General features: G+C 47.4%; 1 protein-coding gene across 3 annotated transcripts in view; it reads left to right on the plus strand.

Moving 5' to 3' along the window:
- LOC138745673 (talin-2) overlaps window positions 1–12,294 on the plus strand; it is a 337,585-nt gene that overhangs the window by 185,313 nt on the left and 139,978 nt on the right. For all 3 annotated transcript variants that reach the window (XM_069902933.1, XM_069902934.1, XM_069902935.1), the window contains 2 exons: window positions 7,449–7,577; window positions 10,464–10,577. In XM_069902933.1, coding sequence (XP_069759034.1) covers window positions 7,449–7,577; window positions 10,464–10,577 — 243 coding nt within the window. The remainder of the gene's footprint in view (window positions 1–7,448; window positions 7,578–10,463; window positions 10,578–12,294) is intronic.

Below are 12,294 nucleotides of genomic sequence, written 5' to 3' on the forward strand. Positions count from 1 at the left end.
GTTAGAGGTTAATTGGAGTGTATTTGGGTGGCACGGGCTTGCTACCGTACTGTAAGTCTAAATTTAAATGCAACCACTAGCCAATCCATGCCATTACAATCTTTCTGGTCCCTAAGAGTCTTCATTCCATCCTCTAGTTTGTCAACCACCTTTTTTCCTTTCATAAAACCATGTTTGATGGTACTTATTTTACGTAACTTAAAGCAGCCCAGTACTTTCCCAAGAACAAGTATGATGGCCTTTCCCTAGTGTAGTTTATGATCTAATTCTCTTACCCCTCCAGAGTCCAGGAATTTTGGAAGCACGAATTTATTTCTGTGACCCAGCCTTGCCAATTTTAAGCGTGTGTCTCTACGAAACTTCAATGAGACATGTGACTGGACGGCAGCCATGAGGAATTGCAGAGACCAGGGAGGCAATAGACTGGCGCAGGGCACCAGGAACGGCGAGAACATCCCCTTCCCCCCCCCGCCCAGGAGAAGCAGAGGAGACAATCCTCCAGGGAAGGTGACTATGGAAGCAGGACTTTGAGTGGTTCAGGACCCACATTGGCTGCTGGCAACTGGCTCATGGGAACTGGGATTTCAGAGGCTGGGGGAAAGAAGGGCTCCCGAAGGGCCTTGGGCAGTGAAGGCTTTCTGATCATATTTGGATTAGATCTGGAGCTCGGGTTGCCAATGGATCTGTGTGGCTGCAGAAGCACTGGAGGCAAGTCCATGGACACTCAGTGACTCTGAAGGGACTCTCTTTTGCTTCTTTCAATTACTCACGGCAATTCTTTGTCTGTCTTACGGGAGTCAGAAGAAAATTACATTTTCTGTATTACATGGCAATAAAAGGAATCTGGTCTTTAACAGATTGTAGAGCTGGAATGAGACTTGGAGGTTGCAGTGGGGTGCATTGTTGCTACAGATAGACCACAAGGCTTTGTAAATGCCCAGTATCAGGATGCTTGGTCCATTCACCAAAGCAGGAAAGAACAGGCTGTTCAGCCCACTGTGACTGTGATGGTTGTTCGACTTCAACACCTGTTCCATTTACCTACAACCATCTATTTTCTTCCATCCCTGCACTTCAAGTACTTGTCTGAGTACTTAGGTGATGCATTACAGACCTGTGTGGAAAACGTTTCCCACAAGCCCCCGTACCCTCCAACCAACATATGACTCACCCTCCTCACCGTCCACAACTTCTTTGGTACGTGGGAGGCAATTGGAGCACCCGGAGGAAACCCCCGCTGGTTATGGGAAGAACATACAAAATCCTTAGAGAAGGATTCCAATCCAGGTCGCTGGCATCGAACGTAAACGTTCCAGCCAGTTTCTTGACTACTCCATGAGTCAGCTTCCCCCGAAGCTGATGAAATGAATTTGAGTCTGAGCTTCTGTGACCTTGCTGAGAACAAGGTGTCAATCGAAGGTTGTGTTCTTTGTTTTGGGGTTTCGTGCACAGCGATGGCTCGTGTAGATGCTCAGAGAGATGCTGTGACTCAGTAGGAAGTTCTACCTCAAGTCAGCACAGCCATCGCACCAGCTCACTCTTCAATTATCAACCTGCTTTCCCAACTTCCAATAGGGATTACCTTCCAGACTGACCCATGCCCCAGTCTCCATCAATAATTCTGTTCCCAGCACCACCCCTTGCTGTCTGAGTTTGAAGGTACAATGGGACACTGTTTCCACCCAAGGATCCCTGACTATCTCCATCTGCTATGAATCAACCATCTGCCTTTCTTCCCCCTAACCTACCAGTGCCCTCTGCCTGTCACCCCTCTCCCAATTGTCCATAAACGTTGCATGCATTCAAACTCACAAGATCCTTAATCCATCAGTGACCTGCACAGCATTAAAATTCTTATCCTTTACATCTTTTATCAATCTTTCTCCTTAATCTCCTCTGACCTCCAAAGTAACTGCACTCCACCCATCAGCATCTGAAGGTCCAAGACCTGAAACTGTAGGAGCAGAAGGCCATTCAGCTCATTGCCTGACTTTCTTTATCAAGTTTATTATTATCATACAGTTGTAAAGTATAACTGGACGAAATACCATTCTTTGATTCTCGATGTAAAACGTGTAAACACATATATGGACATATAAACATATTTACACTGATTTAGTTGCAGTACATATATCTATAAATAAATACGAGAGTCTCGGATGGTTAGTTTCTTTGGTCGTCCATCATTCTCACTGCCCATGGGAAGAACCTATTCCTCAGCCTGGTGGTGCTGGCTCTGATCCTCCTGGATCTCTTCCCCGACAGGAGCAGCTGAAAGATGCCGTGTGCAGGGAGTAAGGGGTCCTCAATGATTTTTGTGCGCCCTCCAGATCACCTTGATAGGGGGAGAGCAGGGAAGGGAGACCCCAGTGATCCTCTCTGCTGTTCCTCTCCCCGTAACCCTTAACACCCTTACAGAGCTCTGGAGTGCCCTTCCCGCACCCATGTACCTGAACACTCTCTCCACGAATCTTGCCTCACCTGCTGAGTCTTCCCACCATTTCATGTTTCATTTCCAGCATCCACAGACTTTTTGTGTTTTCACATTTTCTAAATTTCTGTGTCTTTTCAAACGTTTCACTTCCCGGCCCAAGATTAGTAACTGTTCCCAGTGTCAAACCTAGAGGATTTAGGGTGAGAGAGGAAGCATTTCAAGGGGAGCTGAGCTTCCCAGGGCTGGGGAGCTGAAGGTCAGTGAGGAATCAGAGTTCTGCAGCACGGAAACTGTCCCAGTATCTGTCCCCACCTCTCGAACTGGTCCTATCTGCCTGCGCTTGGCCCAGATCACTCGAACCTTTCTTGTCCATGTACCTGTCAAAGCCCCTTTACAATTATGTAATTGTCCCCGCCTCTACCACGACCTCTTGCAGTTCCTTCCCAGGGCAGCACGGACAGTGTGGTGGTTAGTCCGATGTTATTACAGCACAAGCGAATCCAGCGCTGATTGTAAGGAGTTTGTAGGTTCTCCTTGCATCTGTGAGGGTTTCCTCAGGTGCTCTAGTTTCCTCCCATTGTTCCAAAGGCGCACGGGGCGAGAAGATTAATCAATCACATGGCCGTTTTGGGGGGCTGTGGCTTCATGGGCTGGAAGGGCGTGTTACCATGCTGTATCTCTAAATTTAAACTAAAATACCACCACCCTCTTTGTGAGAAAGGTGCCCCTCACCTTAAACCTGTGCCCTTTCATCTTCTATCTTAGGGAAAAGGCTATGGCTTTTTATGGCCCCTCATGATTTTATAAACCTCTGTAAGGTCTCCCCTCGGCCTCCTATCCTCTCCTTGTGGTTCAGACTGACCAGTTACAGCAACATTCTCATGAATCTCTCTGTGGCTTCACCGAATCTTTCCTGTAGCTTAAACGAGCAACACTGTGCTCAGTGTGGCCTCACCCTCATCCTGAACTGTTGAGACAAACGGCACGGTAACAGACCATTTTGGCCCACGGTCCATGCCGCCAAATTACACCCAATTAACCTACACCCCCAGTACGTTTCGAACAGTGGGAGAAAGCCGGATCCATGAAGAGAACATATAAACTCCTTGCAGACAGCGCGGGATTCGAACCCCAGTTCCAATCGCTGATGGTGTAAAGGCGTGGTGCTATCCGCTATTCCAACCGTGTCACCCCCCTGCTCCTGGGTATCAACATCTCTGAAGATCTGGTCCTGAGGCCTCCAAGTCGATGCAATATCAAAGAAGGATCCCCAGCAGCTATACTTCGTGAGGAGTTTGAGGGGATCTGGTACGTCACCAAAGACTTGCAAATTTCTACAGGTAGAGAGGATTCTGCTTGCATCGCTGTCTGGTACAGAGGAGCCAATACAAAAAATAGGGAAAAAACTCCAAAATTTGAACTCATCAGTCTTCAGTCCGTCAAGGACATCTTCAAGAGGTGGTGTCTTAGGAAAGCAGCCTCTATCCTCAAGGACCCCACCACCCTCTTCACTCTGCTTCCATCAGGAAGGAGGTGCAGGAGTCTGAAGACGAACACCCAGCGGCACAAGGACAGTTTCTTCCCCTCCGCCATCAGATTCCTGAATGGACCATGGACTACAGACCTCACGTTCGCTTATTTTTGCACTGATCTGTTTATTTTTATGTAATTGATAGCATCAGTTGCACTTGCAATACTGACAGATTTTGTGACACGTTCATGACAGCAGATTCTATACTCTGCCAGATCCCCTATCATGCCAGCCTTGAACTTCACTCTAAAAGGAACAAATCTGTCAACTTTTCTTGTTTACAATTTAAGTTTCTCCCCCTTCCCAGACACTTCTTTACATGCAAACAGCCTTCTACCAATGAATCTTTGTAGAATCTATTGAATTATCTCCAAGCTAGCTTTGCCCCATTGGGTTTTAACTTGTGGGCAAAGTCTAAAATAATGCAAGTAATTATAGGCCAGTGAGCCTGGTATCAGTGGTAGGTAAATTATTGGAAGGAATTTTGAGAGATAGGCTATATATAGGTATTTGGACAGCCAAGGGCTGATTAGGGACGGTCAGTCAGCATGGCTTTGTGCGTGGTAGGTCATATTTAACAAATCTTAAAGAGCCTTTGATAAGGTTAGTTCAAAAGGTTAAGACTCTAGGTATCCATGAAGAGGTTGTAAACTTGGATCTGAAATTGGCTGTGTGGGTGAAGACAGAGATTGGTAGCGCATAGTTGCTTCTCTGACTGGAGGTGTGACTAGTGATGTGGCTCAGGGATCTATGTTGGGACCATTGTTTGTTGTCTATATCAATTGTCTGGATAATAATGTGGTGCATTGGATCAGCAAGTTTGCTGACGACACAAAGATTGGAGTCATTGTGGACAGCAAGGAAGAATTTCAAAGTTTGCAGAGGGTTCTGGACCAGGTGGGAGAATGGGCCAACAATTGGCAGATGGAGTTTAATGCAGACAAGTATGAGGTGATGCATTTTGGAAGGGCAAACCAAGGCAGGATATACACAGTAAATGGTCGGGCACTGAGGAGTGCGGAGGAGCAGAGAGATCTGGGAATACAGATACATACTTCCCTGAAGGTGGCATCGCAGGTGGACAGGGCTGTAGAGAAAGCTTTTAGCATCTTAGCCTTTATGAATCAAAAATATTGCAAATAGGACTTGGGATGTTATGTTGAAGTTGTTTATGACATTGGTGAGGCCAAATTTGGAATATTGCGTGGAGTTTGGGTGCCTAACTACAGGAAGGATATGAATAAGATTGAAAGAGTGCAGAGAAGATTTACTGGGATGTTGCTGGGTCTTCAGGAGTTGAGTTACAGGGAAAGATTAAACAGGTTAGGACTTTATTCCCTGGAGTGTAGAAGAATGAGGGGAGATTTGATAGAGGATTATGAGAGATATAGACAGAGTGGATGTGAGTAGGCTCTTTCTACTTAGATTGGGGGAGATAAATACAAGAGGTCATAGTTTTAAGCTGAAGGGAAAGGTTTAGGGGAACATTAGGGGGAAGTTCACTCAGAGAGTGGTGGGAGAGTGAAACGAGCTGCCATCAGATGTGGTGAATGTGGGCTTGATCTTGAGTTTTAAAAATAGATTGGATAGATACATGGATGGGAGAGGACTGGAAGGTTATAGAGTGGAAGCAGGTCAGTGGAATAGTGGGACTAGAAGAGTCGAATGGCTTGTTTTCTTACCAAAACTTAAGGAGTCCCAAATTCCCCCCCCCCCACCCTGACCATCGACACTTACCCTGACTCATTTCCCAAGAGATAGTCCAGTGTGCCCCCCCACCTTCCACCGTCTAGTTCGATAAAATTCATCCCGAAGATGGTGGGGATGTAGAACGCTCAGCCAGAGGAGGCTGTAGAATGGTGACGTGTTGAAGATATTGGACCGATACATGGAGAGGAAAGGCCTGTGAACCAAGCACATGGCCTGTTTCCTTGCTGTACAGTCCTGTGACTCTCACTGTGTTCAGTTATCTGCTCTGATTTCCCCAACTTATTGCAGGGATATTTTATACCATTAAGCTCACTGAAAATGGAATAATTCGTGCCCCGTCTGCACTGTGATTTCAGATCAGTTTGAATCCTCAGATTTCAGATTTATTGTCAGGCATGATGTCACATGACATCACACTCAACCCTGAGATTCTTTTTCCCGCGGGCCAGTCAGAATTACCGCTTATGTACTCAACGTATACATGTAAAGAAATGTAAACAAACTGGGAGGAAAAACTCAATAAAGTGCTCTCAAGTCAGAGTCCTTAAATGAATCCCTGAGTGTGTTGTTGAGGATGGTAGGGAGTGATGGGGGGGGTTGGTGGGGGGGAGTAGCTGTTCTTGAACCTGGTGGGGGTGAGTCTTGTGGCACCGACACCCCTTTCCTGATGGTAGCAGCAGGAACAGAGCATGTGCTGGGTGGTGTGGGTCCTTGATGATTGCTGCTGCTGCTCCGACAGCAGGGTTCCCCGTAGATGTTCTCGATAACGGAGAGGGTTTTACTTGTGATGTCCTGGTCTTCACACTCAAGGGTATTGGTGTCCCCACACCAGACCGTGATCCAGCTGGTCAGCACACTTTGCACCCCATATCTGTAGAAATTTGATACTGTATGGAGGATTATTCTGACGATGGAATCACTATTGATGTCTCAGCTGTGACCAATGAGACGCAAAATGCTTACTGAGTGTCAGGGCACCAAGGCACAAGTCCAGCTACAGAGCTACATACGTGGTGCAAATCCCGATGCAGCCCTGCAGTGAGGCAGAGCTTTGAGTTTGTGCTGTGGGCTGCCTCCATGCATCAGGACAGAGCTTGTCCTCCCAGTCAGACGGGTAACTCTCGGTAACCTGGTGTCTAATTGAGAAATCCACAATAACCTTGAGTCTAATTGGGGAATCCTCAGTCATCTCAGGCCTCATTGGACAACTCTCAGTCACCTCACGTCTAATTGGTCAACCCTCAGTAATATCGGATCTAGTTGCACAACCCTCAGTAACATTAGGTCTAATTTGTCCAAACTTGGTCACGTCAAATCTAATTGGACAGCCCTCTGTAATGTCAGGTCTAATTGGACAACTCTCAGTAATGTTGGATGTAATTGGACAGGTCTCAATAATATTGGGTCTTATTGGTGCATCATTGAGTTCTAATCCTCAGTAATGTCGTCTCATTGGAGAACTGTTAGTAATGTTGGATCTACTTGAACAACCTTCAGCGACCTCAGGTCTAATTGGACAACTCTCAGTAATGTTGGATGTAATTGGACAGGTCTCAGTAATATTGGGTCTTATTGGTGCATCATTGAGTTCTAATCCTCAGTAATGTCGTCTCATTGGAGAACTGTTAGTAATGTTGGATCTACTTGAACAACCTTCAGTGACCTCAGGTCTAATTGGACAACGCTCAGTAATGGTGGATGTAATTGGACAGGTCTCAGTAATGTCAGGTCTCATTGGTCCATCTTCGGTAATCTCCCTGCTCTTTTCTTCAGGGCGCAGCTGCCAATCCGGAGAACCAGGTTCAGCAGCAGAAGCTGAGGGAGGCAGCAGAGGGTCTGCGGGTCGTCACCAACTCAGCTGCTCAGAATGCCATCAAGAAAAAGTTGATTAACCGGCTGGAGGTAATTAATACTTTGTTTTGATTTTATTAAGGCCATTTATTTGAGCTGTGGTCCTCTAGATAAGGATGGACCAGGGAGCCCTGGGAAGGAAGGAAATAAAACCAGGAACCCAGCCAGTCGAAAGGCGTCTGCGGAGGGAGGAGCCAGTGTGTGACCCATGGCCAGGACTGGGTAGAGAGGGGAGGGCGCACAGTTTCCATCGCTGGGCTCTGGGGAAGAGGGGGACACCAGACTGAGCACTGTACAAAGATCGATTCTGGCAGATCAGGAGATGGGAAGCTGGAGCACTGACCATTAACGAGCCAGAAATGGGGAGAGAAAGGGCAGGCATGGTTAGCGAAGCGGTTAGTGCAGCGGTTTTACCACACCAGCAACCCTTGTTGGAATCTGGCGCTGTCTGTAAGATCACAAGGTCTAAATTTTAAACTTAATTTTTTTTAATTTAGACATGCAGCATGTTAACAGACCCTTCGGCCCACTTGTCCATGGCTCCCAATTACACCCAATTGACCAATACACCTGGTACGTTTTGAAGGGTGGAAGGAAACCAGAGCCCCCAGGGAAAACCCACACTGACACGGGGAACACGTATAAACTCTTTACAGACAGCACGGGATTCAAACCCCAGTTTGAACCTCGCTAACTGTGTCACCTGCGTATTGAAGCAGAAGTAGCCCCATTGGCCTATCAGGTCTGTTCCACCATGAGCTGATCCATCCTCCCACTCAGCCCCACCCCGGCTCTCTCCCAGTTACCCTTGATGTCCTGACTAATTCAATACCTGTCAGTCTCTGCCTCAACGACCTCACTTCCACAGTCTGTACAACCAGTTCCACAGACTCGCGACCTTCTAACTGTAGAAAATTTTCCGCATCTCTGTGTTAAATTGATGCCCTTTTATCCTGAAGTTGTGGCCTCTTGTTCTAGAATCCCAAACCATGGGAAACATCCTTACCACATCTACTCTGCCTAGGCCTTTCAGCGATCGAAATGTCTCCATGAGGATCCCCCCTCATCATTCTGTTCTCCCACAATACAGTCAAAGAACTGACAAGCATTCATTATGTGCTAACCCTTTCGTTCCTGGTATCATTCTAGTAAATCTTCTCTAAGCGTATGGAGTATGTACCTTCTCCCTGTGTCTGCGTGGGTTTCCTCCAGGTTCTCCGGTTTCATCCTACCCTTCGTAATCGTTCGGGGATCGTAGGTTAATTTGGTATAATTGGGCAGCACGATTGAAATGGCCAAAATCGGCTTCTACCGTGCTGTAATTAAAAGTTAAAATATTTAAAGAATGGGTCACCATGAGAACAGCGTTGGTTCCAGAGTGACAGCCAGAAGGTGGGATGTTCCTCTGGTGCCTGGGGCTCACTGTGGGAACACGGGAGGACACAGAGGGATGGTTAGAGTGGGAAGGTGTGTGAAAGTGTCAGGATTGCCCCTGCAGTCTCCATCGGAGGCCACACCCTGACCGTTGTACACCAGAGATGAAAGTCCGTCGCTGTTTCAACTCCAGGCAATGCCCGGGTTTCTGGATGGTGGGGCAGGGAGAGGTGAGTGGACAGGGGGTTGCGTCTTTGGTTACTATGGGGATGGTGGGTGGGTGGATGTTCGGGGAGTTGTGAAGCAAGCAGTCCCTGTGTAGAAGTTAGAACAACGCTATTACAGCGCCGCTGATCAGGGTTCAAATTCGCCACGGGGTCTGTGCCCAAGATGGCAGTGGCCACAAGCAGTTGCAGACTGTGACAAGCAGAGGATCAGCCCTGGGCACCAGAAACAGGGAGAGAGAAACAGAGGATATGCCCCTACCGGACCACCATGGTGGACCAATGAGGGGCCCAGCAGCTGAGGGGCCCACAAAGGCTTCAGGCTATTGGCAACCTGCGGTCGGAGGTCCTACATGGGCTGCAGGCTCATGGGAACCAGGGTTAGGGTTAGGGTTAGGGTTGCTAACCGGGTTAGGGTTGATAAGGGTGCTGAGGGCAAGAAAAGCTCCTGAGGGGACTCGGGCACTGAAGGCCTCCTGATCATTTGAGGTTTAGATCTGGAGTTCAGGTTGTTGATGGAATGAACAGAGGTCTGTGTGGCTGTAGGACTGCTGGAGGCAAATCTTCGAACTCTCAGTGTCTCTGAGAGACATTCCTTTGTTTCTCTTTTTCTCGTACTGTACAGGGCAGCAGACAATGCTCATGGTGACTCTCTGTTGGCCTTATGGCAGGCAGGAGTTAGTGTTTCATGTATGTTACTTTTTAATGTATTATTACATAACAATAAAAGGAACCTTGAACCTTTCCCTTTCTTTCCCCTCCTTCCCTCCCTCCCCCTTTTCTCTCCTCCTGTCTCTCTGCTCTTTCTCTCCCTTGTCTGCTTTTTCTTTCTCTATTTATTCAGCATTCTATTTATTTATTAATTGTCTATTTATTTACAACATGGTAGAAGCCGATTCTATTCATTGAAACATGAGCTTCCCAATTACCAAGTAACCTGTTCATTTTGAAGGGTGGGAGGAAACCGGAGCACCAGGAGGAAGCCCACACAGACACGGGGAGGACAATCTCCTTACACGCAGCGCTGGATTGGAACCCGGGTCACTGGTGCGGTAATAGCGTTGCGCTAACTGCTGCGCTGTCTCTGGGAATCAAAGTGGGCGAGAGTCCGCCAAAGGCAGTTCACAAACCAGACTTGCGGAGGCCTTTGTGCTGAGGGAATAGGTGATGGGATCATCAGTGGAGGGGCAGGTTCTGCCCTCGTTCCAGCCTTGTGTGTTGATTGACATTGAATGGGGTGCACTGGGAGATGTTCAACGCCTAGGTTGACCAGTCATGCACTCAGGATTAAACGCACTCGCTGTGCCACTCTTACGGTGTGTTTCTCTTTGTGAATTAGAGTGCGGCAAAGCAGGCGGCAGCCTCTGCAACGCAAACCATCGCCGCATCCCAGAATGCATCGTCATCCAATAAGAACACAGCTGCCCAGCAGCAATTGGTCCAGAGCTGCAAGGTGAGTGTCTGTGCAAATCCCGATCCATTTGGCCTTTAGAAGGGCCTTTGACTAGGTCCCACATGGAGGTTAATCAGGGATGTTCAGGTGCTCGGTATTCATGGTGAGGTGGTAAACTGGATTCGACAGTGGTTGTATGGGAAAAGCCAGAGTGTGGTAGTGGATTATTGCTTCTCAGACTGGAGCCTGTGACTAGTGGAGTGCCTCAGGGATCGGAGCTGGATATCAATATCAATGATCTAGATGATAATGTGCTAAATTTGAATCAGATGACACTAAGATTGCAGGCATTGTAGAAGATGAGGAAGGTTTTCAAAGCTTGTAGAGGGATCTGGATCAGCTGGAAAAATGGGCTGAAAAATGGCAGATGGAGTTTAATGCAGACAAGTGTGAGATGGTGCATTTTGGAAGGACAAACAAAGAAAGGATGTACACGGTAAATGACTGGGCTCTGAGGAGCACGATAGAGCAGGGGGATCTGGGAATATAGATACATACTTCCCTGAAAGTGGCATCATAGGTAAATAGGGTGGGAAAGAGAGCTGTTGGCATATTAGCCTTCATAAATCAAAGTACTGAGTGCAGGAGTTGGAATGTTGTGGTGAAGTTGTATAAGACATTGGTGAGGCCAAATTTTGGAGGATTGTGTGGAGTTTTGGTCGCCTAACTACAGAAAGTATGTCAATAAAATTGAAAGAGTCCAGAGAAGATTTATAGGATATGCTGCAAATGCCCTCCCCATTCGCGGCACTTCACTGGTGGGGGGGCGGGGGTGCGATTGGAGCGTGGCAACTTACAGGAAGGGGCTATTGACCACTGTGGTGGGGTGGGGAGACTGATGGCTAATACTTAATGTGAGTGCGTGACGCGTCAGTCACTGTGTCAGCCGGGTTGGTGATTTATCAGGTAGGTCTGGTCGCAATTTTAAAAGATTTTTAAAGGTGCATCCTGCACCCACAGCCCTGTCACACTTGGGTCCCAGGAGGGCTACCTGGGGGCTATAATTTGAAAGCACCTACAGGAAGAGGTAGGAGTGTGGAACGAGCTGCCAGCTGAAATGGTGAATGTGGGATAAATTTTAACATTAAAGAAGAATTTAGACAGGTACATAGATGGGAGGGGTGGATGCAGGTCAGTGGGACAAGCCAGAATAATAGTTTTCTGTGCTATAATGTTTTGTGGTTCTCATTGCGATGCCTTCGAGAAAAGTCGAGAGTGTTTCTGAGCTGCTGTCCTCCAGGTGACGCGTCATCCAGACAGAATCACACAACACAAATCCATTCACTCCTCCTGAGCTGAAGCCTATCTTAGCTTGTTCCATTTTTCTGCATCAGGCCCTTATCTCACAATACCTTTCCTATCCAGATACGTGCCTGGATCCAGGTAACCACCATCCTCTGTCTTGAAACATTTACCCCACAGATGTCCTTAAAACCACCCCCTCCCCCACCTCCTTTTCTTAAACTGGGGTTCTCTAGTTCGGGACTTCCCCACCCTGGGAAAAGGATTCTGATTATCTATCCTAGCCAAGCCCTTCATAATTTACATCAACTCCAGCAAGTTCCCCCCCACCCACCCCCCAAGCCTCTGACGTAGCAGTCAGAACCAACCTATCCATTCCAGTCAACTACAAAGCTCCCTGCTTCTGGATTCAAAATCTCTCACAGTAAAAAGCCGTGCAGCTTTTGTTTATAATATTGTATTTATCATTTCAACA

Source organism: Narcine bancroftii, chromosome 11 (assembly GCF_036971445.1).
Source record: "Narcine bancroftii isolate sNarBan1 chromosome 11, sNarBan1.hap1, whole genome shotgun sequence".
Classification (NCBI taxonomy): Eukaryota; Metazoa; Chordata; class Chondrichthyes; order Torpediniformes; family Narcinidae; genus Narcine; species Narcine bancroftii.